The sequence below is a fragment of the Artemia sp. Qi Xiang Cuo genome, chromosome 6, assembly GCF_049724085.1.
Source record: "Artemia sp. Qi Xiang Cuo chromosome 6, ASM4972408v1, whole genome shotgun sequence".
Lineage (NCBI taxonomy): Eukaryota > Metazoa > Arthropoda > Branchiopoda > Anostraca > Artemiidae > Artemia > Artemia sp. Qi Xiang Cuo.
This window is the reverse complement of record NC_142799.1, coordinates 68,776,411-68,800,124: the sequence shown is the minus strand read 5'-3', so window position 1 is coordinate 68,800,124 and position 23,714 is coordinate 68,776,411. Positions and strand designations below refer to the sequence as shown.

Below are 23,714 nucleotides of genomic sequence, written 5' to 3'. Positions count from 1 at the left end.
AATGGAAAACACATTTTGATTGTAGATGAAAATATTTTGCTAATATTATTTAAGATTTTGATAATATCATGCAAGGTTTCGTTTATAATTTTTAATATTTGAAATCGTGCCTGCTTTAATCAAGATTATCAAAATCCTTCCAAATATTGTCAAAACCCTACATGATAGCATCAAAGCCTCACTTGATATTACCAAATCATGTTTAAATGTTACAAAATGTTGTCTTGTATTTTCAACGTCTTGTGCGACAATATGAGAATACTTTCTGATATTATCTAAATCTTGCAAGTTATAATCAAAATCTAGAATGGTAACAGCGAAATCTTGTCTTGTACTATCAAAATATGATCAATCACATAAATAATGAAGAACGAGCAAAAATGGGGTTTTTAAAGGCCAAATTAAAATAATACAAAAACACAAAAAAGCGAATATTTATATAGAACAAACGCCTCTCTTCTTCAGCGCGAAACGAAATAATGTATCCATGGAAAGTGCCGAAGAAAAAAACAACAAAAACCAAACGCGGAAAGTTGATGTGAAAAGAACCGAAAAACCAAAGGAAAAACCAAAAACTTAAAAGATGAATAAAATTCAATAAAAGCCAAAAATCATAAGAATTAAAACCAAATACCTAACAACATTAAGGGCGAGTTATTCGCCAATATCCATGATTTGCACAAAATCCAAAAAACTATGAACTGCCATCGTCGGATACTAGCGAACAACTGTTTCTAACCCCATCTCACACATAACTAACCTCTCTCTTTCTTCTGGTAATTTTCCCCCTTTGGTTTAAGTTCCTAATGAACTTTCCTAAGAGACCCATTTCTCTTCTTCCCGTAATCTCTAAGGTTGTTGAAAAAGTAGTGTATCATAGATTCTCTTCATTTGTATTGCGTACTAATACGACTGCAGGAAATTCTCTCATAACTAGCCTTCAGAAAGTTTTTCCTCCCAGTTTCTCTACCTTGCATGCACTTTCAGATGCAACTGAGTCTGTGCGTGTTAATCTTGACAGGAGCTTTTGTGCTTTGGGTCTATTTTTTCACAGGCATTTGATATGGTCGACCATTCTGTCCTTTTGTCTAAATTATATCTATTTGGATTGCTTAAAGTCCCACTTGAATGGGTTAGGTATTGCCTCTCAGGTGGATCTCATTATCTTCCGGTAGTACTTCTTCCTCCAATTTGCCTGTATTGAAATGTGTCCCAAAGTGCTCTTTGCTTGGACCACTTTTGCTTTTAATTTATATTAATAATCTCGTTGATGGTCTTCACCCCCTTGTGCAACCTTTTTTTTTAGCTGACAACAGTAACTTTTTCATTGCTGCAGTGGACCTGTCATCTGCCACTTCCGTAGCTCAAAGTGTCTTGATAAAGTAAAAGATTGGTAATGATCAAATTGTATGGCTCTCAACAGCCGGAAAAGTGCCACTGTACACTTCGGGATTCCTTATCGTATAAGAGACCTACAGGAGCCGATCATCCCGACTTATGGAACGATATTATACCGCGAGCTGCTATGATGAAATTTTTTGATATATATACTGACTATTTTCTTTCTTTTAAATCACAGTTATCTCATACTCACTCCCTTTTCCTCCGCCAGTATTCAGTGTTGGAACGGGATTAACTCATTTCTTACCCCAGATGTTATGCTATCTCTTTATTAAGCTTTTATTTTTCCTTACCTTTCTTATTGCTGTTCTGTCTGGAGTAGTAATAACTAATCTCTTCTCTGCTCACATCAAAGAGTCCAAAACAGGGCAGTGGTCTCAGATGTCTCTCATTTATCAATACGCAACACTATGGAACGCCATCCCTCATGATGTCCCTCTATGTTTCTTTGCAAAGGCAGTTTCTTGTCGGGTGTTTCCAATTTAGTATTTTCGTTTATCCTATCCTAATTTAAATGTCTCTCTTCAGAATTTAAAATCCTTTTGAATATTATCCTAATTTTTATCTTTTCATTTAAATTCTTTTCCAGTTATATGTTAAATTTCCTTCTACATCTCCTATCTGATAAATGTCGTTGTCTTGTTCCATGTTTTTTTTTATTGTGTGTGCTTGTATTTTTATTTTATGTGCTTTTTTATTGTATTTGCTTCATAAAAGTGTTTTATTTTTGTTTTGTTGGCACATAAAAAGCAAAGCTTCTTGGGCTTATTAGTTAATTTGTGTTTTATCATAATTTTTTTAGTATTAGTAAATTGAAGTTGAAGTTGAACAGTCAAAGCAAAGATATGAGACCTTCAAGACATTGTCCCAGGATGCAAAGCGTGGGGACGGGGCCTTCAATGCAAGCATTACAAATGGAAAGCATTAATGAAGGCCCTCTCGTAAGAAAATTGCAGTTCTTGAGAGTCATAATCAAATTCCACCCTCTACAATTTTCAACACGAACCTAGAAGACCAGGGGTTATTATGTGTGACTTATTTACTATGTTAAAAGCGTCTTAATGACAAAAACTTAATTTTAGAATCCTAAACAAGGCAGGGGAATTAAAAAAAATTGGAATTAAAATCATTCCAATTATTATACAAGGCAGGGAAATTAAAAAAAGATATCGAATTAAAATTAAAGACAGATTTTGGAGTAGGATGGGAGAAATAGCATTAAGGTGTCCATCTTGCAAATTCTATATTTTTTTATTTAAATGAAATTCGAGTGAGGTATTTTCACATTATATGCAAACTGAAATGCGAACAGTTTACTCAGAACTGCACAATTTTGAGTAAATTTACTACAATTTTGTAACTATATTAGATAACTATAATGAGAAGGAGATTGGTTCAATGGTGTTATTCATTGAGAAATTTGGATATTAATCTAAGTATATTTAAAAAGGAGTTTCTTTTAAAAGGTGGGGAGTGGAGAGAGGTATAAAATATAATTTAGATTTCAACGAGTTCCAGGGCATACAACCAATTCTGTTTGATGCAGGGCTACAATGCTACAAGTGCGCATTCCTTATAGCAGCCCACAAACCCCAAGAGATGATGTTTTGAGGCATATTTGGATGATTTGGCAATAAATAGGCAAGGAGGGGGCAGAGTTTCCTAAAGTAGATTTTAACTGTTTAAACGGACAATATCCATTAAAACTTAAAGAAATACATGTTTTTGAGCGGCCTAATGAGTATTTAAAGATTGGTGTTACTGTTTTACAATATGATATGGAATTTGAGCAGGGGGAACGTATAGATAAAAATGGGGTAATACATTCACTAAGGACTCCGTCCATTGAATCAGTGAAGCACAGGCTATGACGTCTGTACAAGCCTGCTAGTGAATTCGATTCAGTCGGACATTTTCTTTTCCTATTACAGATATCAGTCTGGTTTTATGTGAGGGTAAAAATTTTTGGGGATATGCTACTATTCTGCAATGTGTCTGTCTAGATTCCATGCTGAATTAAAGTTGAAACATGTCTTGAGGCACTGTTAGCGTTATGGGTATCAATCTGTGGTGATGGTTTCGGGTGACAAAGCCATCTTGTGATCTAAGAATTTTCAGAATTTACTCTTACAAAGTGACAATCTTGTTGTAGATTGTGAAGCGAAACTCAGAGACGTGTACTATTCACCAAATTCAAATCATGTTAAAGAACATGAAGCAATTGCTGTCTCTTTTACATATGCAAAAAGAGACTCTAGTAATACCGTGAAATTGGTAGAGGTTTTCGAAACATTGGATGGTGAATAATGTATGGGCGCAGCCATGATTGCACTTATTAAAAGCGCTAATAAGTCAAAGACGCCTGCGCAATACAGCCTATCCAATGATCCTATCACCAGATTTTGAGTTTGTACCATTAAAGATAAGATGTATTAGGTTTGCAAGGGGATATTTGTTGAGGTTAGTGGCGGAGGGATGGCAGTTCGTGACCATTATCATTTAAGCAACCCAATTTTATCGGTAGGGAGTAACTTTCTTGGACTGGTCCATAAATTTTTTAATATAAACATTAAACAAAAGTACTTTCTACCACTTCACATACATAATTCCAACTATGATTTGGAATTCATATTATCAGCGTTAGCACGTTTGCAGAGCGGTGGAGTTGAAGATGGAGCATGGGTCAAATCATCTAACAAGTTACTAGTCTTAGATTTAAAATGGAAAATAAAAGATAATGGTAATACATACTGGAATAAAATCTGTTTTTTTTAGATTCCTGTAGTGTTTTCCCAAAGACCATAGATCAACAAAATCAAGTACAGAAAAGTGACGATTTTAATAGTTTCCCATTCTTAAACAGCACTTTTCAAAGGATGAAATGTATCATATATTAATATGTAAGGCCATATACCCGTACCAATACTACTACTCGACCTCGAGGCTTCTTGAGGAAACATTGCCGCCAATTGAAACGTTTTATGATTCACTTCAAGATGACAATGAATAAAAAAGTTTGGGCAAATAAAAGGTGTAAAAATGGGAAGAATTATTGCCAAATGTACCTGGAAAGTGATGTATTGATGTTGTTGGATATTATCTGTAAGAACAATGATAAAATATATAAGAAATTTAGGTCGGATTTTTGCTATTATTTTTAGACTCCTCATCTGGTGATGGATTTAATTCTTAAAATCAGCAAAGAAAAATAGGCTCGAACGCCAAAGTGGATCAGAACTTAATTGTAGAGAGATGCATGAGGGGAGGGTGTGTTTTTCCCGGAGATCATATCCTGGAAACTAACCCGACTGGACAACGAGCTTGTGAAAAGTCAGATGATGTTTTTCTTATATGAGCTCCCTTTATCCTTCAGCAATGTCTTACTACTATTTACTGTGTGAGCATTACAAATGGCTTGACAGTCCTTGTGATCCAATTTTCCCGACATTGCCATTTTTGAGGAGAATGGACCACAAGGATGTTTTTTTTAAATTGATGGTGAAATACCTTAGGAACTTCAAAACTCGGTAAACGATTTTGTTTTCCTGCTGAATAAATAGACCGGAGTCCAACGACTCACTGAGTCAATCATAGGATGAATATCCACGGGACAACTTGAAAACAAAAAACTAAAGCCGACCTTCAAGCGAAACAGAATATTGTTGTGCATCATGTTTTTTTAGATAGATGCTAGCAAAAAGATTTCATGGTCATAAAGATTCACAGAACCCTCCGATTTTTATTGATTCTTTTGTCAGTAAACATTCTGAAGCAAAATCTTTAAGCTGTTTTTAAATTAAGCCTTTGGTAAAATGTACGACAGTTTGCGCAATAGGAGTCACTGCAACGTCGTAATCAACACAAAAGAATGTTCTCAAGTCATTGCCGAACTGCACTTTACATCGTTCATCATCATTGCCTCGAATATGGTCCTTCTACACAGAAAATAAATGTAGTTTTAAATAAAAACATTGCCACTGGCAGTACCATTTTAGAAATACACGAAAAAACACATGTTGAGATTTTATTACAATATTTAAGATTCCAATGGCCGGGGGAGGGACAAGTTCAATTGTATTATCGAGGCACTGACTATCTTCTGTTAAATCTTAAAACATAAAATCTATTGGATGATTTGGAAAATGGTAGACAGATTAGCTCTCGAATGGAATCTACCTATTGTAACGATTCCATTTACCTGGAACTAGTGAAGGGCCAGGCCAAATAAATTATTAGTTCTAAAATCTGAGGCGGGGAGAGACATGATTTTGCACGTGGTGCTTCCAGGTCCAAAGATGTACTATGTGCAAACGTTCAATGAGGAAATGAAAAACTCCGCTAGCGGGTGCCAAGGTCAATTTCGACATGAGTGTTTACAAAAATGTGTGAAAATCAAAATGTTCGTTGTTTTACCCAATGTTTATTGTTTATATTAAAAAAATGTGTTATTCAAGTGTCTATAATTTTTTTTATAGTGCATTGTACTTGAACATAGGAAATTATTATCTATTGAACGAATATATGCATTTTACAGTTAGTTGTATGTTGACGTCGAGAAGAGTAATATCTATGAATTTAAAAATCCATTCAGATCGTTTCTTTGCGGGTCATCAATGTCTAGCAAAACGAAACTTTTAACAAACATAATTGAAAACCGTAATAAAATGTTTTTAGAAAATCCAAAAAACACTTATAATTGCTGCAGTATTTGGCAAGCATCCTATGATAAAATAAAGACTGTTGCTTCAAAAACAAAATTCATACAGGAACATGATGGGTAAAATATTATTGAATCAAACTCGAGGTTAATTATTGATGATTCAGCTGAATCCACTGAAGAATGGTCTGAGGAGAGGCTTTGACTATTCACGGTACGATCTCATCATGAAAAAATTTCCTTAACAGTCGTCCTCCAAATTCTCTTTCATCACAGCAATTGTACGAGTACACTTGCTTCGAATTTTAGTTACTTTATCATCTACTGGGTTGTCTGTGATTGAAATTACTGTATAATTTTAAACAAACTAAAATATCCTGTTGAATTGAAGTTCCTACTCTCAGCATACAATCAGGCTACCAATAAACACTATGGTTAAATTCTGCTGGAGTCAATTAGAACACACCCGAGGATTTACATGTATTCACAGATATCTTCGAAAATAAAATTTCTGTATATCTACCAGGGAACAGTAAAAACGGTCATTAGTTGCCATCGTGACACTGAAGAATCTACATGAAAAAAAACACTTATTTTACATTATGGGCAATTCAAAAACAAAACTTAGGTATGCTAGGCTTAAATATGATGTCGACAGAGAATTCATTAATATATTATCAGAACTTTGTTGAAATTTAACAGAGGGCAATGTTCAACTGTCAGGATAAGTTAAGCAACAGACAAATAAACACCATTCACTTTGTAGGGCCGTAGCAAGCAAAAATAAAAGAAATGATTTTAAAAGAATACGCCTACTTCGTGTGGAAGGTAGCCTACATACACTTTTACTGCCGATAATGGCAGTATCCTCTAAAAAATGGTTAAGCCCTACAAGCTGATAAAAACAGAACTCACCCTTTCGCCAAAAGAGTACTTTGAGGTCAATCTCAGTAAAATTATTACAATAAGACTATTGTCGACAATAAAAAAATTACTTTTGCTTCAAAATGCACTTTGACGAGTGAACAGGCACAAACCATACTGCAAAAGTCCATTCAAAGTAATTTTCATTGATCGCAAAAAGAAAACGCCTTAAAATTCTGAAGCTTTGACACTACCAGAACCGAAAAAAGGAGAAGATTCAGCGTTGTCTAAAGTTTTTACTCTAAAGTTTTTGCAAGTGTTGCAAAGCTACCACTTTACTCGTATCGCAAGCAATGTGAAAGACTTAACTTTTCTCGCTGAAAGTGAACATGTACAAACTGATGGTAAAAGGAATCAGGTTATAATTCATGGCAGCACCTACAATCTAATTGATTTGATATCAGATAACAAATCGTAAGAAAACTTGTATCATTTGAAAACCCCTTGCATCAAATTTTAAACTCATCAAATTTTTAAATAGTCTTATTGTCGATAAACATATTTTAAAACAATTAAATAAATATTGTTAAATATAGAAAATGATTTCAATTCACTTTTGGAAAATGCTAGAAAACCAAGTAGCGATGGTTTGACGAGAGTGGGAAACGTAATCAAAGGCGTCTTAATATCAGTACATCACCATTACTTTTAGCTAGTATGTAAAAGGGTAGTGGACACTTCACTACGGGTTTATTTTCAAAATGGCTCATGTTTTAAAACCTGTTTATGGAATATTCGAGAAGCGGGAAATTTGAGCTTTCTTATCACACTTGCTCAAGTCATTGGACTTAAAATAAGCTATTGACAGAGTATTTATACAGTCAACCAAGTTACACTAATCATCGTATTCCGATAGATCCAGGTAGTCATTATTGAAAAATTAAAGCCTTTTTTCCCACTGCAAATATTACAAGCAGATCTTCTGACTTTAGACGAGATTCAAAGACGTCACAATAGTCCATATAAGCATAGTTTACTTACAATCAGTGTCCTAAGTCGCTATGCAAATGCCATTCAATTGCATTAAAAGACAAGTGATGAAGTTGCTAAGGCTTTTGCATCCATCCTTGAACCCGATTGTCAGTAGGGAAATTCTAATTTGTTAATTTGTTAATCAACGTGTAAAATGTTTTTTACTGAAATATAATACAACGCTCTATCATAGTCCTAGTCTAATAAAGGTGGCATTGGCTGAACGATTGATAAGAATTATTCGAGTTTTAATTTCAAGATATTGTACATTGAAAAATATGCATACTTTTATTCATAATTTATATAAAATCATATTGATTTAGAATTAGCGCCCTCATCGATCACTGTTCAGTCTTAGTTCTCTGGAAGTTCATCGAGGAGGCCATGATACACTTGACACTTTTATTGAAAAATATCCAGCAAAAGGCAAGTTAGAAAGAAATTCAATTTGGTAATACACTCCCGCACAAGCATTGCTTCAGGGAATCGATGATGTATATATATTTTTTTTTTTAAATAAACCCAATGTTACTTACTCTTTAAAAAAAAAAAAAAAAATCAATCAGACTACTAAAGTGTTTGAAAAGGTGAACTATTTGTGGTCCACTGAGCATTTTAGGTTCTCAAAAGTCTTAGACACTAAACCTCTACTGTATCGTCTACGTGATATGAAACATCAAGAGATTCTTGGTGGTTTTTATGACTATAAATTGCGAAAAGTTAAAAACAATGGAATCTACCAGATTGAACAAATATTAAAGAGTTGAAATCACAGAGGGAAGAGACAGTTGCTTGTTCGTTGACAAGGAAACTCTGATTTTTATTCTTGGATAGCCGCTGAAAGCGTGCACAATACCCAATAATTTCTATCTGACATTTATGTCCAATATCTCGAACCCCCTCTAAGATGACTTGAATAGAACAAGAGATTTTGATAAGAAATTCTCTCTGGCAATTCGAGGGAAATTCAATCAAATTCGAAGAAAAAAATGGAGATGCTCTTGTTGATTGTATTTTCAAAAGTGCATATGATATCCTGAGAAGAGATCGTACATATGACATAAGAGTTAGACCACAAGAATGGCCACTCCTTACCCGAAGAAGGGATAGAATTACTTATCTCTGCTGAATACGTCTTTGTCATATTACCATAAAAAGAATTTGGTAGTAATATGAAACTTTTTAGACTGAGAGATGCCGTAGACAAAGTTTTAAGAGAAGAGCAGTGCGGTTTTAGAAAAGGCAGAGGATGTGTCGACCAAATTTTCACTCTTAGGCTAATAATCGAGAAGTGCCTGAGTTTTCAAACACCATTAGTCCTCAGTTTTAAAGATTATGAGCAAGTGTTTGATTTTGTAGATAGAGGAGTTTAAGTAAAGGTTTTATCCTTATATAGTATACCAGAATAATACATTAAAATGATTAATGCTATGTAAAAGAATAACACTGCTGCGGTTAAGGTAGGAAATGAGGTTAGCAGCTGGTTTTGTATTAAATCAGGAGTTAAGTAGGGTTGTGTTCTATCCCCCTTTATATGGATTATTTTGATGGGCCTTGTTTTAAGGAGCACAGGAAAGGCAATGGGAGACCACGGAATCAAATGGGGAGGAAAAAGTCTCCTGGACTTGGATGTTGCTGATGATTTAAGAATCCTATATGAAAGTATGAGCAAAATCAATGAGGTTTTAGAGGTTTTGCGGGTTCAGGGTGCTAAAATTGGTTTGAAAATTAATGTTATGAAGACTAAGTCACTAAGGCTAGGAATAAGTTAAGATGAAAAGGTGAGGTTGGGCATTGAAAAGATTGATCAGGTGGGTAGCTTCACTTACCTTGGTAGTATTATTAGTAAAGATGGTGGGAGCAGTGAAGATGTTGAAAATAGAATAGCCAAGGCTCAGGGTGTTTTTTCACAGTTAAAAAAAGTCTGGAAGAATAGGAAGATAAGTCTGAAAACCAAGATTAGAATATTATAAGCTACAGTGATGACAGTGGTCAAATATGGCTCTGAAGCATGGACGCTCCGAAAAGTGGATGAAGATTTGTTAGATGTGTTCCAGAGAAATTGCTTAAGGATTGTTCTGGGTACCCGGCTGACTGACCGTATTTCAAACAGTAGGCTATACGAAAAATATGGTTCAATACTGCTCTCTAGGGCTATAATGAAAGAAAGGTTGAGGTGGTTAGGGCACGTTGTGCGGATGAAGGATGACAGATTGCCGAAGATTGTTCTTCTCGGCCAACCATCTAGGGCTAAACGGAAAGCAGGTCGTCCCCGTCTGGGGTGGGAGGACGTCATAAAGAAAGATTTAAAGGAAATGAGAACTTCGTGGGCGGGTGTAAAAAGGGAGGCTTTGAATAGATTGGGGTGGAGGAGGAGCCTGCGTAACTGTGTTAGCCTCAGGAGGCTTGATGTTGCAGTGAGTTGTTAGTAGTAGTAGTAGTAGTAATTTGGTAGTATGAATGATTTGTGTCGTGCAATCAATAGAGGAATCTCTGCTCGTAAGAATAGTGTATTTCAGTTAAACTGTTCAATGGAATATGGCAAGATTTACCTTAGATCTCCAATATAGAAAGAAAAGATTCATCTCAACTACTATCTGAGAGATGTTTTTGGTTTTAAACAGAATATAATCAATGGTAAAAGTGCTGGATGCACCAGTGGGATAGAACGTGTTATTTTTGTAGACTATGCACCCGGCTTCTTCTCGGACAGTTTTATATTTCTTTATGCATCCTTTGTTGAAGCATCGAGAGTTGGCAATAGGAATATCTCTCTGATATGATATCCTGAGAAAAGATCTTGCATATGACATAAAAGGTAGACCACATGATTGATCCCTCCTTACCGAAGAATGGATAGAATTACGTAACTCTACTGAATACCCTTTGTCCCACTACCATACAAAGAATTTGGTAGTATGAATGCTTTGTGTAATGCAATGAATAGAAGGAATCTCTGAGCGTAATGATAATGCATTCCAGTTTAACTATTCAATGGTAAGATTTACATTAGCTCTCCCATTTTGGATGAAAAGATTCAACAAAATCTGAGAGATATTCTTGGTCTTAAACAGAACACTATCAATTGTAAAACTGCTGGAACCACCTGTGGGATGGGACGTTTTATTTTGGAGACAATACACCCAGCTTTTCGTCGGAAAGTGGTATATTTCTTTATGCATCCTTTGTTGAGACATCGAGAGTTTGCAAAAGAAATATCCCCTTCCTACGGGTTCTTAAACGAAAAAATCCACGATCAAACTAGTCACTACAATATAAAGCACCTTCAGTATATTCCTGTAAATACTTTATATTTGGAACTCTGTAAGCTACCCATAAGAACAAAATTATCTGATCCCTTGGCAATAACAAGAGATTTGGCTCCGATTACATGCCATTTTCGTCGAATTCAACAACGAGGTGGCTAATAAAAAAAATGTATTTGTTTGTCCTGATATTGATTACTATGCTGCTATTCATAGACCATGACAATTAGGTCATGGAATGGACTATTACTAAGGTCCTTCGTCAATTTTGGGCTACAATCTTGGCAATAGGTTTGCTAAGTTGTTTTGTTCTGAACTACCCTTGGTTAAAAAATATACTGCTCCGCTTGCCCTGGATTTTGTGTCCTCTACACTACACGATTGGGGCTCTGTAGACGATTTTAAAGAAAGTTTTTACAAATTCTCAGGTCCTACGCACGATTCACAGGCAAGCGATTGATTTCACGACAAAGCGGAAAAGGTTTAATAATGCCAAGAATCAACGCATCACTCATCAGTCTCTACTCAAGTCAGAAACATGGTAACTATGAACAATTCTACCCACAACAATCGCTCTCGGAACAGGTTCACTTTTAAATTTATTCCAGTGAAGATTGTTTCAGGGAGTTGACTTCCACATTTATAGATTTGTGTATGACAGTCCAAACAATCTAGCAGTCAAATCTCCAAGTGCTGCCGAGGCGTTATCCTATAAGAATTTTGTACTACACATTTTATTTTAGACAAACCCGTGTCTACATAAATGGAAAATTGGTGAGCACTAGCAACAACTTTTCAAACTCTCCAAGTTACATAGAATTCTTGTTGATGACTCCAATGTCCCATAAGAAATTGTGGGGCTTAGCCGTTGGATATGAATATAACATGGGCATTGACAAACCAATATACTTAGAGAGGCAACAAATAGGGATTTAAACTTAGTTGGGAAAATAAATCAAGAAATATGTAATAAACCCCAATGGATGCTTCCCAATGTTAAGATTGACATAAAGTTGCAACTTGCCCCATCTAATTTCATTTTGCAAAGGGTACTTGCCGATACACCTGATGATGTAACAGTCTGTCTCACTTCAGCAACAATTCATGTATTAAAAGAAAAAGTTATAAGTTCTGTTGCTTTGGCAACTGAAAATTAAGAGCCAGTGGAAATGATATCAAACTGCTCGTTCCTCACACAATTACCAATCAACGACATATTGCCACAGGTTCACGGACCTACCCTGACTCTTCATTTATAAATTTTAAAATTCCCTCAAAACTGGCTTTGGCGTTTGTAAAAAGTGCTAGTGCTGTAGGATCATGGACAAGTTCCCCGCACAAATTTGAAACGTTTGGACTTTCCTCTCTTATGTGTAAAGTAAATGCAACTCCACTCTACATTTCATCCTTTAATAATTCCTATAGGATCCTATAAGAATTGACAATGCAATCCCTAGATCGAGATTTACAATTATTTGAAAATGGTATTACCTCTGCATTGATTGCAAAAGTCACGGTATCATTGTATTGGGCTTTTCTAGTACACAAGATATGAGCATTGTCCAAGCAGCTACTGTACATTTAAATTATACCTTTTAAGAACATACCATTTAAGAACAAAATTTGCACTTTACTGAAAAAATACTTTACTGAATAAATTCAACTTGTACTGATCGTGGCGTGCGAAGTCAGGGTCACGTCTTCTACAATACAATGTAATTTCACTTTTATTATATCCATTTCTAAAGTCAACGATACTATTTTGGTTTATATTATAAAAATCACGTGTTTAAACTTGTTTATTTGAAGCAATATCATACATGGTATTCTCAGGAACGTGCAAATATAAAATACAAATAAATGTGCATTGTCAGTTTAATATACATATACTCATATTTAGTAATCAAAATGTTAATATTGTTGGATTTATTAAAGTTATAAAAGTAAAAACATTTATATTTTTCAGTAAAGTACAAATTTTGTTCTGGCATTGGGAAGGCATTGGGGTTTTGCGCCCAACATATGTTAATTTCTGCTCGTTTTGAGTTTGACTCTGTTATTTATTTTAATTTCTGTTCGTTTTGGGTTTCATTTATTTATCGATGCTGATTTGTGGTAGTTTCACGCTTGGTAGATTAGTTGATTTTATTTTTGCTAATTTTTTGTTTAATGGAGTTCTTTAGTTTTGTTGGAAAAACTTATTTTGTGGAAAAAGTTATCTAAATTAATTTCTGTTCGTTTTATATTGACATAGTCTTTTCAGGGAAAAAGAAAATAATACTTCAAATCTTTTCGTTTTTTAAGACTTTATAGTTTGGCCTGCAAAATTTTGATTGGATGTTTCTTGGAATATGGATGGGCGTGAGAGGGGCCTTAGTTGCTATCCAATCACTTTCAGCTATTAAAAAAGGCACTAGCCCTTTCAATTTCCAATTGAACGAGCCCTTTTGAAGTTTCTACGACAACGCTTTCAATAAAAATTTATATGACCCAGGGCATAACTTACAACCCTTGCACTGAGGGATGTGGGGGGAGGGGTTATCATCCTTACAGACCTAATTTCCAATACTTTCAACTACGTTGAGTAAAATGGATACATAAAAATTTGGATTGGATGTGTTTGGGGAAAACGTGGGCGTGAGAGGGGGGTTAGTTGCCCTCCGATCACTTTCGACTATTAAAAAGGGTATTATCCCTTTGAATTTCAAATCGAATGAGCCCTTTTTCATGTTTCTATGACAAAGATTTCAATAAAAACCTTATATGCTTCCAGGGCATAACTTATAATCCTTGCCCTGAGGGTTGTGGGGGAGTGTCCTCCTCAAAAATATATTTTCTATCTGGAAATCAACTACGCTGAACAAAATAGCTATCTCAAAATTTTGATTGGATGTGTTCGGGGGAATGATGGCCGTGGAGGGGGGCTAGTTGCCCTCCTATCACTTTCGACTATTAACAAGGGCATTATCCCTTTGAATATCCAATCGAATGACCTTTTTAGAAGTTTCTATGACAACTCCTTCTTTAAAAATCTTATATGCCCCCAGGGCATAACTTAAAACCCTTGCCCTGACGGCTGTGGGGGAGTGTCCTCCTCAAAAACCTATTTTCTATGTGGAAATCAACTACGCTGAACAAAATGGCTATCTCAAATTTTGTTTGGATGTGTTTGGGGATATGATGGGCGTGGGGGGACTAGTTGCCCTCCAATCACTTAGGACTATCAAAAAAGGCACTAGCCCTTTGTATTTCCAATCGAATGAGCCTTTTTTGAAGTTTCTACGACAACGCCTTCTATTTTGTTTGGATGTGTTTGGGGGAAATGATGGGCGTGGTGGGGATCTAATTGCCCTCAAATCACTTTCGACTATTAAAAAGGGCACTAGAACTCCCTATTTCCAATCGAATGAGCCCCTTTTGAGCCCCTTTATCTAAAAATTTTCTGTCCTTCTCTAAAGGAAAAAAAAATAATACACAGTACATTGTGCCAACAACGTTCTTATATGCTCCAATCACTTTCGACTTTTAAAAATGGCACTAGCCACTCAAATTTCCAATCAAATGAGCCCTTTCCGAAGTTTCTAAGACAATGCCTTCTATAAAAACTTTATATTCCCCCAGGGCATAACTTAAAACCCTTGCCCGGAGGATTGTGGGGGAGTGTCCTCCTCAAAAACAAATTTTCTATGTACAAATAATGCATAGTAAATTGTGCCAACATTGTTCTTATATGCCCTCAGGGCATAACTAAAACCCTTGCCCCGATGGCTGTGGGGGAGTATCCTCCTCAAAAACATATTTTCTATCTGGACTACGCTGAAAAAATGGCTATATCGTAATTTTGATTGGATGTTTTTGGGGGAATGATGGGCGTGGGGGGGTTAGTTGCCCTCCAATCACTTTCAACCTAAAAGTGGCACTAGCCGCTCCAATTTCAAATCAATTGAGCCCGTTTCGAAATTTCTACGACAACGCCTTCGATAAAAACCTTATATGCCCCCAGGGTATATGAAGTTTCTATGACAACCCCTTCCATATGAAGTCCCCTGCTCTAAAGGAAACAAATAATACATAGTACATTGTGCCAACATTGTTCTTATATGCCCTCAGGGCATAACTTGAAACCCTTGCCACGAGGGTTGTGGGGGAGTATCCTCCTCAAAAATATATTTTCTATCTGGAAATCAACTACGCTGAACAAAAGGCTATCTCAAAATTTTGATTGGATGTTTTTGGGGGAATGAGGGGCGTGGGGGGGGGAGCTAGTTGCCCTCCAATCACTTTGGACTTAAAAATGGCACTAGCCGCTCCGATTTCAAATCAATTGAGCCCTTTTCGAAGTTTCTAAGACAACGCCTTCTATAAAAACCTTATATGCCCCCAGGATATATGAAGTGTCTACGACAAACCCTTCTATATGAAGTCTTCTGCTCTAAAGTAAAAAAATAATACATAGCACATTATGCCAACATTGCTCTTATATGCCCTCAGGGCATAACTTAAAACCCTTGCCCTGAGGGTTGTGGGGGAGTGTCCTCCTCAAAAACATATTTTCTATCTGGAAATCAATTACACTGAATAAAATGGCTGGAACTAGCGACTCCAATTTCAAATCAATTGACCCCTTTTCGAAGTTTCTACGACAACGCCTTCTATTAAAAACCTTACATGCCTCAAGGGTACATGAAGTTTCTCCGACGACCCATTCTATACAAAGTTCCCAGCTCTAAAGGAAAAAAAATACTAAATAGTATATTGTGCCAACATTGTTCTTATATGCCCTCAGGGCATAACTTAAAACCCTTGCCCCGAGGGTTGTGGGGGAGTGTCCTCCTCACAAAATATATTTTATATCTGGAAATTATCTACACTGAACAAAATGGCTATCTCAAAATTTGATTGGATGTGTTTGGGAGAATGAAGGGCGTGAGGAGGGGGGGGGGCTATGTGCTCTTCAGTCACTTTCGACAATTAAAAAGTGAACAAGAACTCAATTTTCAGCTAAATTGGACCCTTCCGAAGTTTCTATAACAAGTCCTTCCGTATGAAGTGCCTATCTTCAAAGAAAAAAAAATAATGCATAGTACAATGTGCCAACATCGTTCTTATATGCCCTCAGGGCATAACGTAAAACCCTTGCCCCGAGGGTTGTGGGGGATTGTCCTCCGAAAACATATTTACTATCTGGAAATCAACTACGCTGAACAAAATGGCTATCTCAAAAATTTTATTGGATGTGTTTGGGGGAATGATGGGGCGTGGGGAGGGGGGGGGGGCTAGTTGCCCTCCAATCATTTTTGACTATTAAAGAGGGCACTAGCCCTTTGAATTTCCGATCGAATGAGCTTTTTTGAAGTTTCTACGACAACGCCTTCTTTAAAAACCTTATATGACCCCAGGGCATAACTTAAAGCCCTTGCTCTGAGGGCTGTGGGGGAGTTTCCTCCTCAAAAACATATTTTCAGTCTGGTAATCAACTAGGCTGAACAAAATGGCTATCTCAAAATTTTGATTTGATGTGTTTTGGGAAATGATGTGCGTGGGGTGGGGGCTAGTTGCCCTCCAATCACTCTCGACTATAAAAAAGGGCACTAGCCCTTTGAATTTCAAATCGAAAGAGCCTTTTTTGAAGTTTCTACGACCACTCCTTCTGTAAAAACATTATATGCCTCCCGGGCATAACTTAAAACCCTTGCCCTGAAGGTTGTGGGGGAGTGTCCTCCTCAAAAACATATTTTCTATCTGGAAATCATCTACGCTGAACAAAATGACTATCTCAAAATTTTGATTGGATGTGTTCTGGGGAATGATGGGTGTGGGGAGGGGGGAGGATTAGGTTCCTTCCAATCACTTTCGACTGTTAAAAATGGCACTAGAACTCTTAACTTCCAATCGAATGAGCCCCTTTTGAAGTTTCTACGACGACCACTTCCATATGAAGTGTCCAGCTCAAAAGGAAAAAAATAATAAATAGTACATTGTGCCAACATCGTTCTTATATGCCCACAGGGCATAACTTAAAACCCTTGCCCCGAGGGTTGTGGGGGAGTGTCCTCCTCAAAAACAATTTTTTCTATGTGGAAATCAACTACGCTGAACAAAATGGCTATCTCAAAATTTTGATTTGATGTGTTTGGGGAAATGATGGGCGGCGGGAGGGCTAGTTGCCCTCAAATCACTTTCGAATTTTAAAAAGGGCACTCGATTTTTGAATTTCCAATCGAATGAGCCATTTTTGTTTCTGCCAAGTTCTACGACAACACCTTCTATGAAAACCTTATATGCCCCCAGGGCATAACTTAAAACCCTTGCCTTGAGGGTAGTGGGGGAGTGTCTTCCTCAAAAACACATTTTCTATCAGAAAATCAACTACGCTGAACAAAATGGCTATCTCAAATTTTTGATTGAATGTGTTTGGGGGAATAATGGACGTGGGAGGGGGCTAGTTTCCCTCCAATCACCTTCCAATTTTAAAAAGGGCACTAGCCCTTTGAAATTCCAATCGAATGAGCCTTTTTTGAAGTTTTTACGACAGCGCCTTATATAAAAACCTTATATACCCCCAGGGCATAACTTAAAACCCTTGCCCTGAGGGTCGTGGGGGAGTATCCTTCTAAAAAATATATTCTTTATCTGGAAATCAACTACGCTGAACAAAATGGCTATCTCAAAATTTTGATTAGATGTGTTTGCGGGAATGATGGGCTTGGGGGAGCTAGTTGCCCTGCAACCACTTTCAACTATTGAAAAGGGTACTAGCCCTTCGAATTTCCAATCGAATGAGCCTGTTTTGAAGTTTCTAAGACAAAGCCTTCTATAAAAACCGTATATGCCCATAGGAATAACTTAAAACCCTTGACCTGATGGTTGTTGGGGAGTCTCCTCCTCAAAACCACATTTTCTAGCTGAAAATCAACTACGCTGAACAAAATGGCTATCTCAAAATTTTTATTGGATGTGTTTGGCGGAATGATGGGTGTGGAGGGGGGGCTATTTGCCCTCCAATCACTCTCGACTATTAAAAAGGGCATTAGTCCTTTAGATTTCCAATCGATTGAGCTTTTTTTGAAGTTTCTACGACAACGCTTTCTTTAAAACTGGTAATCAACTAGGCTGGACAAAATGGATATCTCAAAATTTTGATTGGATGTGTTTGGGGAAATGATGGGGGTGGGGGGGCTATTTGCCTTCCAATCACTTTCGACTATTAAAAAGGGAACTAGCCCTTTGAATTTCAAATCGAATGAGCCTTTTTTGAAGTTTCTACGACAACACCTTCTATAAAAACCTTATATACCCCCAGGGCATAACTTAAAATTCTTGCCCTGAAGGTTGTGGGGGAGTGTCCTCCTCAAAAACATATTTTCTAAAGAGAAATCAACTACGCTGAACAAAATGGCTATCTCTAAATTTTGATTGGATGTGTTTGGGAGAATGATAGGCGTGGGGGGGGGCTTGTTGCCCTCCAATCACTTTCGAATATTAAAACGGGCACTAGCCCTTTGAATTTCCAATCGAATGAGCCTTTTTTGAAGTTTCTACGACAAAATCTTCTTTAAAAACCTTATATGACCCCAGGGCATAACTGAAAACTCTTTCCCCGAGAGTTCTCGGCGAGTGCCCCCCTCAAAAACATATTTTCTATCTGGAAATCAACTACGCTGAACATAATAGCTGACTAAAAATTTTATTTGGATGTGTTCTGGGGAATGTTGGGCGTGGGGGGGGGGGCTAGTTGCCCTCCAATCACTTTCGACTATTAAATAGGGTATTAGAACTCTCAGTTTTCCATTGAATTAGTCCCTTTTGAAGTTTCTACGACGACCACTTCCATAGCAAGTGCCCAGCTCTAAAGGAAAAAAATAATAAATAGTACATTGTGCCAAACATCGTTCATATATGCCCTCTGGGCATAACTCAAAACCCTTGCCTCGAGGGTTGTGGGGGGTGTCCTCTTCAAAAACATATTTACTATCTGGAAATCAACTATGCTGAACAAAATGACTATCTCAAAATTTTGATTGGATATGTTTTGGGTAATGATGGGCGTGGAAGGGGGGGCTATTTGCCCTCCAATCACTTTCGACTATGAAAAAGGGCACTCGCCCTTTGAATTTACAATCGAATGAGCCTTTTTTGAAGTTTCTACGACAAAGCCTTCTATAAAAACCTTTTATGCCCAAAGGGCATAACTTAAAACCCTTGCCCTGAGAGTTGTGGGGGAGTTTCCTCCTCTAAAATACATTTTCTATCTGGAAATGAACTATGCTGAACAAAATGGCTATTTCGAAATTTTGATTGGATGTGATTGGGGGAATAACTGGTGTGGGGGGGGGGGCTAGTTACCCTCCAATCACTTTCGACTATTTAAAAGGACCCTAGAACTCTCGATTTCCAATCGAATGAGCCCCTTTTGAAGGCTCTACGACGACCTCTTCCATATGAAATGCCCTGCTCTAAAGTAAAAAAATAATATATGGTATCTTGTGCCAACATTGCTCTTATATGCGCTCAGGGCATAACTTAAAACTCTTGCCCCGAGGGTTGTGGGGGAGTGTCCTCCTCAAAAAGTTATTTTCTATCTGGAAATCAACTACGCTGAACAAAATGGTTATCTCAAAATTTTGATTGGATGTGTTTGGGGGAATGCTGGGCGTGGGGGGGCTAGTTACCTTCCAATTACTTTCAACGATTTAAAAGGGCACTAGCCACCCCAATTTCCAATCGAATGAGCCCTTTTCGAAGTTTCTACGACAACTCCTTCCATACGAACTGCCTGTCGAAGAAGGAAGAAGAAGAAGAAAAAAAAAGCACATTGTGGCCACATCGTTCTTTACTTAGGCAGCGCTAGCGCGCTGCCTATTATTAGCCATTGTCTTCACAGCGATGACGTAGAAACCCTACTCTTTTGTTTTTCCAAAAGTTGAAGCGTTGACAGGTTCTTCCTCCCAAAACAATTTAAAACCACAACGATACCAGTCTCTTATAAATAAACTGAGGTCACGCTTCGGGTAATTTTTTTTCCAATCATACCGGAGTAAGTATTTTTCCATTGATTAAATTTGTCATAGTGGCAATTCTTCAAGACCGAAACTACCGTCTTTTATTTGCACTTTCCTCTATTCAATTATAGATTGCATAATCTACACTTTTCGGCATAGTCATCCACATTAGTGCAGTTCTTACAGGATGACGAGCTGCCCAATGTTTACCAACATGTGGAAATGTGCAGAACATTTTTTATTGTTCACTCACTCACCGCCAAATAGAAACCAACTTAACAAAACCAGCTATTAAAAAAGGAATCAACGGGGAACCTACCTGGCCACCTGTACTCTCCACGGGCAGGGAAGTTTCCTGGGAGTGAATTTGTCAGGGGAAATTATACACTGGGGGAATTCGGCAGAATTTTTAAACAAAATTATTTTTATATGTCACACTTTCTCTTTCCCTTCTCAATTTTACGCGTAGATAGGTTAAGATTAATTGTCCAGGGTAAATTTTAACCGGGATTGAGTTGTCTAGAGGATATTTCCGTGGGAAGGGGGTTTTCCGTGGAGGTGGGGCCAGATTTCCAGGCATTATTTAAAAAACGATCAGAAATGAAATAAAAAATAAGTTTTCTCAACTGAAAGTAAGGAGCAGCGTTAAAATTTAAAACGAACAGAAATTATTACGTATATAAAAGGGGTTGCCCCCTCCTCAACACTTCCCTCTTTACGCTAAGTTTTGAATTGTGTCCCAATTCTTTGATATTGACGCCTGGAACACAAGGGCCATTTAATTGCAACAATAAGACGCATTTTTATAAGTACTAAAAAACTTCAGCGTAAAGAGCAAAGTGTTGAGGAGGGGGTAACCACCTTTATATACGTAATAATTTCTGTTCGTTTTATGTTTTAATGTTGCTCCTTCCTTTCAGATGAAAAAACTTTTATTTTCGTTTTTTACATATAGTTTTGGTTATTGGGAAGTATACAGACGTTTTCAGGAGGAATTTTACAAGTGGGGGGGGGGGGGGGGGTAGCAGAAGGGGCTTATGTGGGAGGATATTTCTATAGAGGAAGTTTTCACGGGGGAAGGGACATTTCTATGAAGGGGCGCCAGATTTCCCAGCATTGTTTAAAAAACGATAAGAAATTAAATAAAATAAAACAAGTTTTTCAATTGGAAGTAAGAAGAAACATTAAAACTTAAAACGAACAAAAATTATTACTTATATGAGGGGTTAACCCCCTAAACAATATCTTGCTCTTTACGCTATTTTTTTAGTACTTTCAAAAGAGCTATGTATTCTAATTAAACGGCCTTTGTGATTCAGGGGCCATTCTTAAAGATCTGGAACAGAATTCGAACTCTAGCTTAAAGAGCGAGATATTGACTAGTGGGCAAACCCCTCATATACGTAATTCTGTTCGTTTTAAGTTTTAATGTTGATCCTCCCTTTCAGCTGAAAAAACTTTTTTTTTTTATTTAATCAAAAGTAAAACCTATATTCAATTCCCTTAAATATAAATTATTTTGACTTCTGTATTTCATGATCCAAGTTAAAAAAAAAGAATATTTTTGTGTAGAGTTGATTGCAAGGCCGTAGCCAGAGGGAGGCTAGGGGGGTTTGAACCCCCCCCCCCCGATATGTTTGTCTGACTCGTAAAAACGTAACATAAATGGATATAAACAAATTTTGTATGTGTTTTTTGAGTTTTTTGCAAACCCCCCGCCCCCCCGACGATTTTTTTTTTTAGTAAAACCCCCTCAGAAAAAAATACTGGGTGGGCCTATGGCCTTGGTTGATTGTGTACATTTAGAAAAAAACGAGCCAAAATCAATTCAAAGTGAGAAAGTTTTTCTCATTGAAGTGAAGAACTAAGTCTAAACTTGAACGAATATAAATTATTGCTTGGTTGATTACGCGAGATTTATCAACAAACTAAATCAAACAAACTAGTTCGTGATGTTTTTCAGTATTTCTACAGTTCTAAAAACTAGCACTGTACTGAAAAATTGACTTGTTTGAGTTATTAGAGAATTATAAGTGTATACTAAAAGTTATTGATACCATGGTCGCTGAAAGACTATATGAGAGACTCATTAAATAGTCTTCGTTTTGTGCAGACAAGTCACAGAATATTTTACTCCATTGAAAACATTGCGCTTTAATTTTGGGGGGGGGGAGGGGAGGTTGTGCCCTAAGTAAAGTTCGATTTTTTTTCTAGATTCCTACAGCTAATTCTAAAGATAGGAAAGTATCAGGAGTCAGTTTATTTGAGCTAGTTTTGTAGATACATTTTGCTTAATCGGTTAAATGAGAATTTTTGTCCGTATTATGTTTTGGACTTTGCTCTCTACTTTTGAAAAATGTTCTTTTTTTAAATTAACGTAAAGGATGACTTATTTAAGATTTATCCACAGAAAATTACAAGCCTACTGCCAAGTTAACCTTTGTTGATTGAGACGGAGTTAGCCTAAAATGCGTAATTTGAAAAGCTTAATTAGATAGGCCACCAAAGGTGGCCTATCTAACATGTATTCAATGAGACAACACAAGCCTAAAGTAAAAGTCTCGACATTCATTGATTCAAATGGAGTTAGTCAAAAAGTGCCAATTTTAAAATACTTAATTTAAAGGCACCGATTTAGCATTTACCCAAAGTAAATTACAAGTTTACTGCAAAATACCAGAGTTTATGAATTCGACCAGAGTCGGCTTACAATTGTATTATTTGAAATCCCTAATTCAAAGAGGCCAATTTAACCAAAACTTGCCTATTTAAGAGATATCCAGATAAAATTACAGTTCTAGCGCAAAACTACTGTGTTTCCATTCAATCAGAGTAAGCCCAAATACCACTAAAAAAAAGTTAAAAATAATTAGTTTTTAGCATTGGAAAAATATTGCCTACCATTCTTCTTTGGGTATCACAGTCCGTAACCTCAGAGCAACTAATGAGGAAATCACATACAAAGTGAAAAACAAAGTAATGACGGTAATAACGGTAACATACAGCAACATTCTTTTATTAACGAGCATTGGCTAGGCAGAATCGTATCTGACGCGAAACAACAATTCAATTTGAGTGTAAGACAGTTTAGACTAGAAATTACGCTTTAAAAGTAATTTTTGATCTCTGGTAATGCATTTTTGTATCTATCCTCTAGCCAAATGAATTTGAAATTTTTTTTCATTTTTTGGCAACATCTATTTCTAAATTGCCATATATACTGCCCGTATCAAAATTTATTAGGGCATAAAACTTGATTTTTTAAGGATTTTTAAGGATTTTTTAACACTTGGAATATTATTATCTCAGAAAAGCATTCGACCATTGATTCTATTGAGTGTCCTATTGAGTATTTCTACTTACACTACACAATGGACGATTCGTAAGATTCATTTGAAAAACTTCCAACGAAATAAGTTTTTCAACGAAAAGTAAAGAGCTAAATTATACCAAAAATGAACAGAAATAAAGTCAAGTAATTTTCCAAGGGTA

General features: G+C 36.6%; 1 protein-coding gene across 1 annotated transcript in view; it reads right to left on the bottom strand.

The window, feature by feature from the left end:
- The window catches only part of LOC148951549 (carbonic anhydrase 2-like), an 81,771-nt gene extending 58,602 nt beyond the window's left edge, over positions 1-23,169 (bottom strand). Inside the window, exon 1 of the mRNA XM_089091100.1 lies at positions 23,124-23,169. Within this exon, the coding sequence (XP_088947226.1) occupies positions 23,124-23,126 (3 nt within the window). The 5' untranslated portion in view covers positions 23,127-23,169. The remainder of the gene's footprint in view (positions 1-23,123) is intronic.
- Positions 23,170-23,714: the final 545 nt, after the last annotated feature.